Raw genomic sequence first — 16,622 nt, 5'->3', positions numbered from 1 at the left:
TTAAGACTGTATCTGATCTTCCACCCAGATTTCCGACACTAGAGGTTTGTTCAGGTCTACTTCCACCGCAACTCTAGCGTATCTTCCTTTAACAACCGCGGTTGTCGTCTGATCCAATCCCAAAGGTTTGCCCACATCCTCGAGAACGCTTTTGATGATGTCATCTCTGAAGTATTCCACGGAGAGACGTGGAAACCGAACCCAAACTGCCATTTTGGAGAACTTCGCTTTGGCCGGATCAAATTTCGGCTGCCATCTTTGCGTCACTAGGTAGTTGTCGAATATTTTCCACGGGCCATCGAGGAGAATATGTAGGTAGTCGGTTTTGTTATTGAATCTGGCTATGAAACAGCCATACCCAAGGTCAATCAACTCCACTCTCCCTTGACTAATTATTGTGGCATAATTATTTTTGGTACTCCATCAATAAAATTATTGAAAAACCGTTAAATACAAGGACATATATTTTTTTTACAAAGTAGGTTGAGTCGCTATATTTCTTATGTTTATTTTTTGAAAACAAATCGTAATTAAAGACCAAAATGTCATTGTATTTAACAAAATCTATGTTGATAGAGCACCAAAAATGGTCATGCCATTAATACTAGGACCAAAAGTAAATGTTTTGAAAAAAAAAAAAAAAGATTAAAAGTAAAATACTGCCTATAACCAGGACTATGTGGTCTAATGGTACCCGGGTTGGACTTCCATTTGGAAGGTTGTGAGTTTGAGCCTCAGTGGAGGCGTTATTGGTTCTTTGTGTTTCAGTAGGTTGAGAAAGTATATGAACAAATACTACAATGTAATAGAACCAGTAGCATTCAAAAAAAAACTACTGCCTATAAATCTAAAATGAAATTAACTCTAGATTTTGTTGCGAATTTTGGTGTTTGACGACTGAAAATTGGATCAGGTCAATAACGACCAAGAATTATTTTTGAAAAAATAAGTTTGAGCCCCAAACTTAATGACACTTCATTGCTCATTTCCTGAAAATTGACGTAAATTGTGAAATGGGACTCAATTAATTTACAAATCCTCAAAATTTATACATTAATATTCACAACAAAGTTAATTCATACCTCATTTCTTTATACCTCATTTCTTTAATTCTTTCCGGGCAGAAGACAACCCTATAATTAGTGGTTCCTCCAGGGCAAGTGAAAGTGTTGGTGGCATCATCCTTAGGGTAACTATAAGCATCAGGACACAATCCCTTGAAAAACATTGAATAATCAGTGGGACCACAGGTTCCACTGGTGCAGCAATATTCCTGTCCTCCAAAGGTGGTGCAAGGGTTATTACATCCTACAGGATGCCTGAGAAGGCCGGGGCATTGGCCGACGATATCCGCCGTGCATGAGATTGAATGGCATTTGCCGGCGTCGGGTTTGGTGGGGGCAAATCTCATGGGGATGTTGAAGTCGTCGACGTTGGAGATGTCGAAGAAGTCGAGGTTATTGTTGAATTGGTTTAGGGCGAACTCCACCAAGGTGTTGGGCGGCTTGCCCAACCCGGTGCACTGCAACACCCCGCCGCAGTCACCCGTCTCGCATGTGTTGGGAAAAATACGGTCAAAGCTGAAGCCCTTTTCCTTGTAATTTCATGGGTGCTAATGGTTGCTATCCACACAATTTGTATGAACGTGGAATGAGGAAACAAAGTCAAGGTCTAAGTTTCCTACTTTTACGTGAATGCATGGCTGTGTTTAGAGCTCAATGAGTATAAAAGATGTGTCCTTTAGTATTCATAAAGCACTCAAAAAGGAAGTTTCATTTTTTGGCTTTTCTTCACTTCGTGCACACCCTCTAGTCTGAGCATATATATAGTCAAGTTCGCCTACGTGGTTGCTAATGCAAGCTATCCGTAGTAGGTCTGTGTAGCATGTCGAAAGCGTGCCAGGGTTCTAACTACACCGCTACCGGGCAAATAACGCTTTTAAGGTAGTGTTATTATAACACGGCACAGATTTCCCTTCTACCATACACCCGTTGTGTCTGTGCTTCTTAAAAGGTTTCCCGCCCGTGCGTTGACGTTGCGAATATTCTCCAACAGTGAAAAGCGTTATTTTAGCAACAGTCAACTACTCGCATCATGAAGCAGATTATAATAATTTTCTGGCGACATGATGGTGTAGCAACAACAGAGATTAGCAGTGGAAGGCAGAAGCTTCATAAAGAACAATACTGGTGAAGCACACTGTTTCGGCTTATGTGTAACCTTTAAGCAAGGGAGTACAACAAAAATAATTATTGGGTTCATATCGGAACTTTGACCATACTCCGATGAGGTTTGTCTTCTCATATTTTAATATGACACATGCATATTTATATGATAATAGACTATCATATGCAAATGATTATTTTGAGCACAAGTAGTCATATATTATTGGGCATTGACCATATTCCCTTAAAATTATCATAATGGCATAATTAAGAAGATGGATTTCCTATATCTTTGCATCCATTCGATTATTATGTTTTGAGAGCATTTGAAACGTGAAATATATATATTGTGACAAGCATTTTGGAAATCATGCTTTTATATTTTATATGGTGAGTGCTTTGAATATTATAGAGAAAATTAACAACGGTGTACACAAGGATAAGTTAATTGTTATTATTCACATGAATCAGATTTATGATTTTGTTGTGTCAGAAGTGTTGATTTAACACTACTGGTAAGTGATTAAATCATCAATCTGACTTAAAGCTTATAAATTGTGTACTTATGCACATATCGAATTTATAACATTATGTGTTATATTGTGGATATGTTACAAACTTTGCTCTATTTGATGAGATACATATATGCTTTACAGTCACCTAATCTTAAATATCTAAATTGTGTACCGAGACTAAATTCCAAGGCTTACTCAAATTGTGGTGGTAGCATAGAAAAGTCATCCATCTTGAATACTCTGTCTAGGAAGATGGTTTTTAAGTAAACTTCGGTTTCACCACTCGACCTGGGAGTTTTTAAGAAGTAGGGTGTTGATCATGCAGGCTAGTTAGAGCGCCACTTGATCTTTACCTGAAATGAGGTTGACTTTCATATGTTGTTGAACAATCAAAGCCTTGCAATAGAAATTGTTGAAGTACTGCAATAGTAATATTGTTCTGCATTATGTGAATGCTTTATATGAGTCTCAATCTCCTCAAGTGAAGGAAGAGTTGTGCAGGTGGCAACTTTGAGTGTTAAAATTATACTTGTTGAATTCACCTTGTTGAGAGATATTTCCTAATAAATGTTAGTTTGAACATATCCTTTGCATATGAGATTAATTTCTTGTAAAAATATGATGTGAAATTTGTGATTATGTTGTCCAAATTGAAGTAGCATACAGACAACATTATATCTATGGCTTACTAACAATGAGCATTTGTATATATATTATTTAAATTTTTGGTTGAGTCATCTTGAACGACCTCTAATTCCTGTTTAAAAGGGTAATTATGATGGATTGAGATAATCAATTTTGTTGAAATATATTCAACTATTGAGTATGTATCAGGCAAAGTGTGAAGCTACTATAATGCTCCACAAAGCAAATCGGCAAAACTCAGTCTACAAAGGAGCTAATGTTGGGCACCAAAGAGCAGTCTGGGTAAGAGATCAAAAACATTTGACAAAAATATTTGTAAGTGTTGCATTGTGGGGGGTGATTAACACCTTATATTTTCACCAAAAGTTTCTCTGTGGTATTGAGAATAATGATGAAAGAGAATGTTTCATTTTAAGCATGAAAATCTCAAGGGATTATTTACGAGTAAACGAAGTACTCGTCAAAGTGCATGTAAGTTTGATCAAGAGAATCAACTTACTTGAAGGCTAATTATGAGGATTAGTCGTTGAATCATTGGAAGGACTTAAAGTCCAAGTGGTAATGAATTCGTGGTCGGTCCCACTTTTGTGGCCAAACGAAGCCATGAAAAGAATTACAAAGTAGTACACTAATTGGTCATTCCTACAATGTGTGTACTTGTGAGGTTGGGCTACAGCTCTTAATGAATTCATAACTCTTTGAGAAGGGTGGTTTTTATTGAGACAAACCTAATGAATTCACCGCATAATGACTTGAGTACAAAAGTGCTCTTAGTGACTTATGCTCAATTGTGGTGGTCTATTTTGAGGTAGACCTAACAAGATCCCTGACTTGAGTGAAAAGGGGTTAACTGCCTCTTATGAAAGATAATGGGGGTATGCCAATAAGCTGAATGGCTAAGAAATATGTTGATAAACGTGGAGTTGTGGGGGTGTCTAGCTAACACCTTCACTACATATACATTGTGATTCACGAACTGTCGTTTGCATTGCCAAAGACAGTGTCGTCTATGATAGAAAGAAAAGACTTACAACTGATTTATGTCTTTAACTATTCTATAAGCCTTAATGGTTGTCTATACTGAGATATACCTGATAGAGTTAAAAGTCTGTATTGAGATGGACTTGACAAGACGTAAAAATCTATAATTCTGTAAGACCTGTTAGAGTTACAAGTCTATGTTGAGATAGACTTTGACAGGGTAGAAGTCTATATTAAGATAGGCATAACAGACTTGAATACTAAGAGTATTCAAAAGAAGTCAAAGAGTTTGACTTTCTTAGAACCTGCCTCATAGAGTTGGTGTGTGCATTAGAGTTCAAAATTTATCTAACCGGTGAGTTCAAGATTCATATCACTCTCGAAAAGAAAATTACTCAATGTCACTACCTGTCAGTTCAAGTTCTCAAACACTGACATTAAGATCAACTCGTTGTATTGCTCAGACACTATCCTTTCTAGCCTTCTACTTTGAACGTGTGGGGGATTGTTGGGAAAAATACGATCAAAGCTTAAGCCCTTTTCCTTGTCCTAATTTCATGGGTGCTAATGGTTGCTATCCACACAATTTGTGTGAACATGGAATGACGAAACAAAGTCAAGGTCTAAGTTTCCTACTCTTACGTGAATGCATGGCTATGTTTAGAGCTCAATGAGTATAAAAGATGTGTCCTTCAGTATTCATAAAGCACTCAAAAAGGAAGTTTCCTTTTTTGGCTTTTCTGCACTTCGTGCATACCCTCTAGTTTGAGCATATATATAGTCAGATTCGCCTACGTGGTTGCTAATGCAAGCTATCCGTAGTAGGTCTGTGTAGCCTGTCGAAAGCGTGACAGGGTTCTAACTGCACCATTACCAGACAAATAACGCTTTTAAGGTAGTGTTATTATAACACGACACAAATTTCCCTTCTACCATACATCCGTTGTGTCTGTGCTTCTTAAAAGGTTTCCCGCCCGCGCGTTGACGTTGCGAATATTCTCCAACAGCATGTACCCTCTCCTCTACTATCAAAGTTGCAGTTTCTACGACCCCAAATACGTCCCATTTTTGTGCCGCGTGGCACGTCGAAGTTCCAGCTTTGGCCATTTTTGAGCCGTTGGCCACCGCCAATTGGGGTTGCGGCCGCCCAAACGGTGTAGGAGCAGTTGTTATAAACTTCAAAGTTGACGGCGGAGCTAGATGTGAAGAGGCTGAGAAGGAGGAGCAGTGGAAGAGTGGTGAGGCAATCCATATTTCATATTTGTAATTAAATGAAATATAATGCTTTAAGTCTGAATAAAGTTTTTACGCTTCAAAAAAAAAATGAAATATAATGCTTTAATTTGAATTGGTGCGTCATCAATGAGAAAGCGTGTTATGTTGACTATTCAGCGTGTAGCCGTGTAGTAGGGGTAAGAACAATCATCACCTTGAATTATTTGTAACCTTGTAATCATCTTATTGACATCACCAAATGATACGTAATAGATTTTAGACTATTCAGCGTGTAGTAGGGGTAAGAACAATCATCACCTCTTCTTCTTTTTTTTTTTTTTTTTTTTTTTTTTTGTAGATTTATAAATGTGTCTACTTTTAGTCTTTTTTTTTTTGGTATAGTATTATTGTGACAGGATCATTTTTAATTCTCCATCAACAAAATCATTGAAATGTTGTTAAATACAAGGATATTTTAATTTTTTTTTATACAAAGTAGGTTGACCTGCTATATTTTTTATGTTTATTTTCTGAAAAAAATTCATAATTAAAGACCAAAATGTGATTCTATTTAACTAAATTTAAATTATTTTATTCATAAAGGACTAAAAATGGTCATGCTACAATAATACTAGGACCAAAAGTGAATGTTCTGGAAAAAAAAAAAGACTACCACCTATAAATTTAAGACCAAAAATGAATTAACTCTAGATTTTATTGCAAAATTTTGGTGTTTGACTGGAAAATTGGATCATATCAATAACGACCAAGAATTTTTATTTTTTTTTTAAAAAAAAAAGTTTTAAACTCCAAACTTAAGACCAAGTGGTTTATGGTCTACTGGTATCGGATTGCTCCCCTATGTGGGAGGTCTAGGTTTCGAGCCTTGTTGTAGGCGTAGTTTGTATGGGTGTCCCCTTCCTTGTAATAAAAAAAAAAAAAAACTCCAAACTTAAGGACTCTTCATTATTCATATCTTGAAAGCTGATAGAAAAAATAAATTGTGAAATGACTCAACTACAAATCTTCAAAATTTGTGTATTAATATTCACAACAAAGTTAAATTCATACCTCATTTTATTAATCCTTAGTAAAATTTGAACCATGCGCCACGCGTTAACAATCAAGACTTTGTTTCCATTGACAGAACAAATATTCTCAAATTTTGCTGTGGACTGTAAGTAAAGTTTCTTTCTTTATAAGTTGTTTTTTTTCCCAAGTTGTTTTAATTCTTATTTAAAAGATAAATATTCAAATTTCTCGGTGAGTAATACATAGGAATGATAATGGGCGCGCGAGAAATGAATAAATCCACCATTCAGCTCAATTATATACTCCGTACTTGTTAGCAATATTTTTTTTTTTTTGCAATAGTACTTGTTAGCAATATAATTATGCATGTGTAATAGATTTGGATGATACTAAGCAAAACCATATAGATACTTTAATTTAGCACCCCTTAAATTAAATTGTAATCTTCTACTCATTGAACATTTTGTAAAGATCAATGTTTAGAACTCAAACATTTTGTTAATTCAAGCCTACATAAAAACAACTGTTAATACCTAATTTAGTTATTGACATTATATAATAATTTTTCTTGATTTAGTCCTAAACTACTTTTTGTGCTTAATTAGATTTTCGATTTTGTTGATTTTGCTCAATTGAGTCATAGGCTGTTAAAATATATAATCAATGACTAAATCAAGAAAAAACCACTATAGTCGATGACTAATAAATTGGATAAAATCACTAAATTGGATAAATCAAGAAAAAACCACTATAGTCGATGACTAAATAAATTGGACCAAGCCTGGGTCTAGGTTAGCGCTGATCAGGACCGGCCCATGATAGCCTTCCCCGGGTTAGGCACAGAATTATTTTATTTATTTTTATATAAAATATTTATTAATTTTTTTTTTTTTGTTTGAAATGAAATTTCAACAATTGACCTCATGATTAAGTAATTAGCAACTATATATATATATATATATATATATATATATATATATATATATATATATATATATATATATATATATATATATATATATATATAGGGACGCACTCAGGTGCGAATAAGTGCCCAGGAAGGAAATGCGAACGAATCAGCGCGCGACACGTGTCCAGATCTAATAACTTAAAAAAAATGCGGTGGCATTTTTGTAAATAATTGAACATCGAAGTGCAAGTAAAATCTCTTATAAGTGCACCTATTTTCACCTATAAGGCTATAAGTGCATGTAATTTTGCCTTGTTAGCATTCACTTTCCGCAATCATTCATGCACCTGGGTGTGCTTATAACTATATGTGCAACTATTTATAACTATAGGTGCAACTACTTATAACTATAGGTGCACCTACTTTCACCTATAAGTGCATGTAATTTTGCCTTGTTAACATTCATTGATCTGAGTTCAGCGAGTAGTAATACTCCTGAAAACCACTCGCAAACATTCATACACCTAGATGCAACTACTTATACCTATGTGTGCAACTACTTAGAACTATAGGTGCAACTACTTAGAACTATAATTGCAACTAAGTATTGATGCTCAGTGTAAATTTTTACTTGCACCTATAACACATTTTACATGCACTTGTAATACATTTTACTTGCACTTCGATGTTCAATTATTTACAAAAATGCCACCGCGTTTTTTAAAAAAATCAGTGTTTCTCATCCATTAGATCTGGACACGTGAACGAACAGAATCCATTCCTATTTCGCGCCTGGGCGAGCCGTTCGCACCCGAGTGCAAGTCTATATATATATATATATATATATATATATATATATATATATATATATATACACACGCACACACTAACCCGTACTTTTTCAAAGTAAATATTTTTGTTTAAAATAATATTTTAACTATTAATCTTAAAATAAAAAATTAATATGATTCTTTACAAAATTAAAAATTTATAAGAATTTAATAACATTTGAACTTGTACTATTAAATTTTTTTATAAGACTTGTAATATTATTTAATTTGATAACTTATAAATATTATATTATAAAGTGTATTATAATTTATAAAGTCCATGTTATATTTTGGCCGGGCCTAGACAGGCCGGTTAGGCGGTTAGGGACCTGAGCTTGGGTCTAGGCCGATTTCGAGCTAGGCTCCGGGCTATTTTGTTATAAGACCTAAACCGGCCCTCTATAAGTCGGTTCAGGATTGGGCTAAGCTCATCTTAGGCCCAATGAACCCCAGACCCATTTTTTTTTTAGCCGATTCAAGGCTGGTTCGACCTTGAATCGGCCCGTGACCACGCCTATAGTAGTCGAGGACTAAATTGGATATTAATAGAGGTGAACATACCAATCTATCTTAATAGAGAAATCAATTGGGTAAAGCCATCAAAGTCAATGACCAAATTAAGCACAGAAGTCTTTTAGGACTAATCGAGAAAAGCCAATATAGTTGAGGAATAAATGGGGTATTAACTCTAAAAACAAAAAAACAAACACAATTGCTAAAATCACCAAACTTACAAGCAATAGATCAGCAATAGAGGCATAAACAGTAGTCATGCCAACCAATTGCAAAAGCAATAACGACTAACAGAATTTTTGCTCCACTAAAAGAATCACACTTGTATAAGACCGTTCGTTTCATGAATCCTTATCCGTGAGGGTAGGTCAATATGCAAATGTAATATTTATACTAACAAATGTAATACTAAATCAGGTATAAAATGTTTGTTACTTATAAGGGAAAACATAATACTTTTGATGACAAATGTAATACTTTTATATTTCGATGTAAAAATATTACCTTTTTCATCAAAAGTAGTATATATTTCCTTAGAAGAAATGTTGCACTTATAAAGGAAAATATAATATTTGGTGAAAAATGTAAAACTTTTAAGTATTACATTTTTTCTCAAAAGTATTAAATTTCCCATTGTGAACACAAAAAATTGAATAAAATATATTAATATTCAAAATTCTGGTTACATCAAGTATCAATGTGGTGAGTGTACAAGTTTCTGGATGGTCCTCTGATTCTTCAATTGGATGGGCAATTTATATCCTACACCACGGCGCGCGTTGCACTATGCGCCCAGATGCAAAACGACGTCGTTTTAATTATTTTTTTTTTGAAATTTCCCGCCCCAGTGAATGGCAGTAGTTTTTTCTTTAAAAAAAACCCGTTGTTCAAGAATGTACATAATGTTATACTAGAATACACATAATGTTATACATGAATGTACATAATTATATAACAAAATATACATACTCTTTTTAAAAGATAATACACATAATCTAACATAATACATAATAAACATAAACTTTTAACATAATACACATCAACTCTTAACATAATATACACAAATTTTCTGATTCGGATGTACATAATTGTATAAAAAAAAATGTACATAGTTGTATAAAAAATACACATAACTGTATGAACCAATACACATAACGTTGTGAACAAATACACATAACGTTGTGAACAAATACACATAATCTCAGCAACTTTCTACCGCGCCTCCCAATACTACCCCAAAACGACGTCGTTTTGGGAGGCGCGCGGCGCACAGTGCTATGTGCGCCGTGGTGTAGGATATAACGATTGAATTGGATGCCTTGAACACTATACTACTAAAGGGCCTTTGGAATTCAAGTGGCTTTGTAATTTTACATTTCCTCATTTTTAATCAAATTAACTGGATTAACCAACTGATGAAATGGACTGACTGATTCAACGATGAATTCAGTCAATAAGGCAGATCATTGAGATGATTATAGAAAGAAATAACGGCACAAAGCAACACACAAGATGTTTACCCAGTTCGATACAATGTGTATCTACGTCTGGGGGACGATCACATAGGCGTCCAATCCACTAAATCATAATCCAATGTACAAAGGTAGAGAAACAATAATCTCACCCAAGTGCTCCACACAAGGTACGTACCCAGTCTACACAGGTTTAGTGGATTGTTGAAGATGGAGAGCCATGCATACAGAAGTCCAATGAAATCCCTTAACTTGGAGAGCCAACTCTGTTGCAGTCCACTTCAATGACGCTCTTCTCGGTTGTTCCCACAACTGTGTGATCGTAGTGTCCTTTCGTTTAAGCAACAATAATTCTTCTCAAGTTCTTCATCATAATCACCATGAACATGTTGTATTGAGAAGAGGCATGATAATCAAATATCTGATCTCATAAAACTGGTTTGGAGTGTTTCTTCCTTCTTAAAAGCGTAACCCTAATTCTTGTCGAATAAGAGTACTTATAGTTCCACAGTAAGAACACTCTCCATAGATATCTTTGATTGTAGATGGTAGGACAATATTTGAAGAATGTAATCTTAAAGATTCGGTCCATGCCTTTCCAAGACAGATACGCTGATCTTCTTTCCAATTCTGTCTTCTTTAAACCGCGTACAGCTTTTAAGGAAACAAATTCCTAAAACAGATCTTCAGTGTCAGTCCCTCTGTTGTTGTATCTGATTGATCAGTCTTCTGTAGAACAAAATCGACACTAAGCTAATCCTATCTTAGTTTGCCATAATAATATTGCCAATTATAAGTTGGGGTTTTTGAGCAATTAAAACACTAACAAACTCCCCCTTTGGCTATTATTTGGCAAAACAACTCGACTACAGATTAAGACACAAACTGAAAGAACTAAGATAGGCTAGCATAAAAACCAAACCAAATATCTTATTACAAAGCATAGCGGAAATAAAACACAGCATACAAGTCATGCTGGATCAAAACAACAGTCATAAACATTCTTCAAACAAAAAAAGGTGGTGTCATCACAATCAACGCCCAGCCAGGGCCATAAGGTACACAAAAACATTCCCCCTGATTTCATACTCCCCCTTTTTGCCAATGATAGCCAAAGTATGGTCAAGCATTGGAGGGAGCCTCACTGTCAAACTTCGCAGGTTCAGCAGCAGCAGATTCAGACAAGCTTAAACGAAGAAGAACGGTAGCCAGCTCAGTACGAGCCCCTGTCAACTGTTTCGCAATAATGCCGTGAACTGTCTCAAGCTTAGAGACCCTTGTCTTCAACTGAATAGAAAGTTGGAGATCCCTTGCATGCGGCGAATCATCAGCCACTGTATCAGCTTCAGAAAGGAGGGAGCAATCACCGGTGTAACATCACAAATATGATATCCAGTCAAAAGTCGACGGTCAACAGTATAGAGAAGAGTTGGACTGATCACCTCACTAGGCGTAGGCTCAAGCCCCTGAGTTGTTAGAACTCCAAAAGTCAGATTAGGGAAGGGCAACCTTACCTTCTGCTCTCGTGGATGGATCATGATGAGAATATGATAATAAATCCAGGCCCCCAAATCAATCGCCATTTTTGTTCCAATCCGGAACAAGAAACCTGCCAATTGCTTGCCAACCGTATGAAAATGAGCCGAAGGAAGCCATTTGTGAAGAGCAAGATGATGCAATATGACATATTTGGAGGTGAGCTGAGAGCTAGGTAGATAATCCTTGTCACCAGTAGGCCATGTATCAATATGTCCACCTGTTAGGGTCTTGGCCACTAAATCCCAGTCTGTGATTGCTTCTTCGTGTACTGCTGTCAAGCCATAATATTCATTGATCATGTCAGGGCCGAAGACATACCATTTACCTCGAATGAAGATTTGCATTGGCCGTGGCCCATTCAAATTGTCTATCTCTTCATTGAGATTACAGTAGAATTCATAAGTGAGGAGCTTCGAGTACGGACAAATGGAGGAGATAATCTTCAGCAGGCCCACTTCACTCAGCAGTGGCAGGATGTCGCAAACTGAATTCATCTGGCTTTCATCAACAGACCGTTGAATTATAAGATCTCTCCTGACCATGGTGGACCATTTACCTTGAGCACTGGAGGAAACAAACTGAGGCTTGTAAATAGATGTGTCAGAACTTTCAATAGGTTGAACCTCAGGAGTGATACTCCGACCTCTGGAACGAGTAGATGGTTTCCCCTTTCTGGTAGAGGATGTGGGAACGACAGCAGGTTGAACAGCAGCATGACCTTTTTGTTTAACAAACGACCGTAGTGTTTTGAACTCTTGTTGAATTGGAGGATTAGCTTCAGGTTCGACAGATTCACTGGACTTTCTTCTCTTCTCAGGCTGTCTACATCAGCATTGTCATCACCCGACTCAACAACAACTTTCACAGGAACATTCTTTCGTTTTGATCTTCTCGTCTCCTTGGATGGGGAATGAACAGGAGCCACTGAGTGACTAGAATCAGAAACATAGGCAGAAGAACTTCCAAGAATATTTGTTACTTCTCTAATTTTGAAGGTGGTGGAATCAGGATGTGCAGTAGCCTCAACAGTCGGGGGCTTAGATGCATGAGCTTGGGTGCCATAGACTTCATCAAGGATCTTTTCATCTTCACTCGAGGACTCAGAAGGATCTTCACTCGAGGACTCAGAAGGATGAATCACACGGTATGGTTCTGGAATGGAGGCAGCAGGTAAACCAGCAAAGTGCCGGACATGTTCAAGACTTTCAGCCAAAGATGTGGAGTTGTAGACTAGGACTCCATCTATTTTCTCAGATGCATGGGTGTTTGAGAGTTTAACAGTCTCAACTTCAGCAGGCAGGCAAACTAGAGAGATTATCAGAGGGACAGATTTCATGTGGGACATCAGCAATCGTAGAAGGAGGCAGAGCAACATTATCAGCCGAGTAAACAACCAAACTCAGATCGTTGGACTTCTCAGACGGTTTATCTTTCTCATCAGACACAACATCAACAACTTCCTTCAAAGGTTCAGGCTTCGTAGAGGGGATGCATGGGGGATCATCAGATACAGAGGATTTCACAGATATTAACGCATTCACATTATCAGAAACAGTAGGCACAGCAGACGGAATAGTAGCAGAAACTAAATCATCGGGCTTATCAGGAGAGATTTCAATAGGGTAATAAGAAGTATTTGACCTGTTACGGAGAATCTCAAGCCGGTGTCTGGTTTCATCCTCGGGAGCCTGAAGATATAGGGGTTGTGCAGCTGCTCGACGACGGGAGATCTCTTCTGACTCAAGAGCCCTTTGTGCAAAGTAGTGAAGAAACGCCCCAGCACGATTTCCATCTGAGGGCTCTGGAATAGATGCCGGACTAACCTCATCACTTGCTTCGGAGGCCAGCAGCAAGAGCTCACCAGTGTCATCATCCGACCAGTCAGCGTAGAACTCTGGGTAATCGGATAGCACTGTGACCATGATTTCATCGCGTAGAAGGGGATCAAGCTTCAACTTCTTCTTCATAGCTAACTGAAGCAGTGTTTTGACATGCTTGGTGGCTGTCTCCGCGGAATGAACCTTTCTCCCAAGCTTGATGATAATGTTACGAACTGCATCCGCCATTGGTATGAAATTTGAGAAATCGGAGGAGGAAACCCTAGATAGAAGAGCAGAGAGAATTCAATCGGTGAGCAGAGATATTTTGAACTTCTTCGTCCTTACAAGCCAGACCCGATAATCAAATATAGACTCAAGGGCGAAGTACCCTAATAAATGCAGCTAGTCAGAATACATGCAGAGCCGATGTGATTGACGCAACAGTATACCTCTTTTTTAGGCAAGAAACGAATGCGAGGAAGATTTGAAATTTGAAAAAAGGCAAATTACTTTATGGTAATTTAGGTTAAGATATAACAAAACAGAAAAGAGTTTTAAAAAGGAAGTCAAAGCTGGAAATTGACCCGGAAACTTAAAACCATATACTCTCCTTTTGTATAGCTTACTGCCTTGTTAATCAATCCTGCAGATTCCCCGAGCAGACCTGAGAATCTCAAACCGATTTGCATCAAGGGGTTTAGTCAGAATGTCAGCCAATTTTTTATCTGTTTGAATGTATTCCAACTCAATTTCCTTAGACTCTACCAAGTCTCTGATGTAGTGATGCCTTATGTCAATATGCTTCGTTCTGGAATGCTGAACTGGATTTTTCGAGATATTGATTGAACTGACATTATCACTGTAGAGTGTCATAATTCCTTGAGTAAGACCATAATCTAAAAGCATCTGTTTCATCCATACTAACTGAGTACAACATCCACCAGCAACTATGTATTCTGCCTCTGCAGTACTTAAGGAAATTGAATTTTGTTTCTTACTCAGCCACGATACCAAGTTTTTACCAACAAAGAAGCATCCTCCAGAAGTACTCTTTCGGTCATCAATATTTCCTGCCCAGTCAGCATCACAATAAGCAACCAGACTCAGTTCACTGTCCTTGGAGTACCATAGCCCATATTGAATTGTTCCTTTTATATATTTCAGAATACGCTTAGCAGCTATCAGGTGTCATTCTTTTGGATCAGATTGATACCTTGCACATATTCCAACACTGAACATTATGTCTGGTCGACTAGTCGTCAAGTACAACAGACTTCGATAGACTGTGTTATCCACTGATACACCTGTGTCATCTTTAGATACTTTTGTGGAGGTAGAGATCGGTGTCCTGGATGGTTTGCATGATTCCAGGTCAAACTTCTTGACTAAATCCTTAGCATACTTTTCTTGTGAGATAAAGTACCCTTCAGGACTTTGCTTAACTTGCAGCCCTAGGAAATATGTCAGCTGTCCAACCATGGACATCTCAAATTCTTCCTTCATGACCTTTACTAACTCATCAGTGTATTTTTGTAAAGTAGATCCAAACACAATGTCATCCACATAGATCTGAGCAATGGTGACATGACCTCCAGTGGCTTTTACGAACAACGTTTTGTCGACACTTCCTCGTTTATAACCGTGCTGTAGCAGATACTGTGTCAGTCGTTCATACCATGCTCGTGGGGCTTGTTTAAGACCATAGAGAGCTTTTCTGAGCTTGTAGACATGGGATGGATAATCTGGATCTTCAAAGCCTTTAGGTTGTGCCACATAGATATCTTCATGCAGATATCCATTCAAAAATGCTGTCTTAACATCCATCTGAAACAGTGTGAATCCCAGAATGCATGCGACTGCCAACAGAATTCTGATTAACTCTAGTCTCGCCACAGGGGCAAACGTTTCATCAAAGTCAATTCCTTCTATCTGAGTGTATCCTTGTGCCACTAACCGAGCTTTGTTCCTTGCAATATTCCCAGCTTCATGAGTTTTATTTTTGAAGATCCACTTTGTTCCAATTATGTTGATACGATCAGGTCTTGGTACAAGATCCCAAACATGATTTCGTTCAAATTGGTGTAGCTCCTCTTACATCGCCTTGATCCACAGATCATCCTGTAAAGCATCTTTTACATTTCTTGGTTCTATAGATCCCAAACATGATTTCGGTCAAATTGGTGTAGCTCCTCTTACATCGCCTTGATCCACAGATCATCTTGTAAAGCATCTTTTACATTTCTTGGTTCTATCTTCGAGGTATAGCAAGCCGATCCGAATATTTCTATCAGATTATTTCTTACTCTGCTCCTGGTCTTCATCCCATCTGTTGGATCACCAATAATGTTATCTGATGGGTGATTTTTCTGAGTTCTGGTGGGTTTGTCTTTACCCGTATCATCAATAAGAATGGTCTCCTGTTCAGAACTTTCTTGATCTTCATCTGAGGATTCTTGTGTTTTGGGCTGACTGTTGTCATCGGCAGTATTCAGCTCACTGAGAGGAGGATCTGTCTCTGGATCAGTCACTGTTGTTTCAACTGATTCGTCTGGATTGTCGTCTATAACAACATTTACTGATTCCATTACAGATTGAGTTCTCTTGTTGTAGACTCTATAGGCTCGACTATTTGGAGAGTATCCAAGAAAGATGCTCTCATCGCTCTTAGGTTCAAACTTCCCTCTTTGTTCCCTATCAATCAGCACATAACACTTAGTCCCAAACACATGAAAGTACTTCAAGTTTGGCTTCTTTCCCTTCCAGATCTGATATGGTGTTTTGGTTGTTCCTGGTCTAAGATAGACTCTATTCACTGTATGACAGGCTGTGTGAACTGCTTCAGCCCAGAAGCGCTGTGGCAGGTGAGAAGCATGTAACATAACTCTAGCCATTTCCTGCAAGGTCCGATTCTTTCTTTCCACCACACCATTCTGTTGGGTTGTTCTAGGAGCTGAGAATTCATGTGATATTCCATTCTCGGAGCAG

At 37.5% G+C, this 16,622-nt stretch overlaps 1 protein-coding gene across 1 annotated transcript; it reads right to left on the bottom strand.

The window, feature by feature from the left end:
* On the bottom strand, positions 1 to 5,682 carry LOC109176607 (osmotin-like protein TPM-1). The gene is made up of 5 exons (XM_019326060.1): positions 5,639 to 5,682; positions 5,321 to 5,573; positions 4,702 to 4,714; positions 1,083 to 1,580; positions 1 to 337 (listed from the first exon to the last, which is right to left on the bottom strand). Exons 2-5 carry the CDS (start codon positions 5,556 to 5,558, stop codon positions 1 to 3), a joined length of 1,086 nt encoding a protein of 361 aa, XP_019181605.1. The 5' UTR covers positions 5,559 to 5,573; positions 5,639 to 5,682.
* Positions 5,683 to 16,622: the final 10,940 nt, after the last annotated feature.

This window comes from Ipomoea nil, unplaced genomic scaffold (genome assembly GCF_001879475.1).
Source record: "Ipomoea nil cultivar Tokyo-kokei standard unplaced genomic scaffold, Asagao_1.1 scaffold0715, whole genome shotgun sequence".
Classification (NCBI taxonomy): domain Eukaryota; kingdom Viridiplantae; phylum Streptophyta; class Magnoliopsida; order Solanales; family Convolvulaceae; genus Ipomoea; species Ipomoea nil.
Note: the sequence above shows the minus strand (reverse complement) of the source record. Positions and strands in the feature narration are given on the sequence as shown.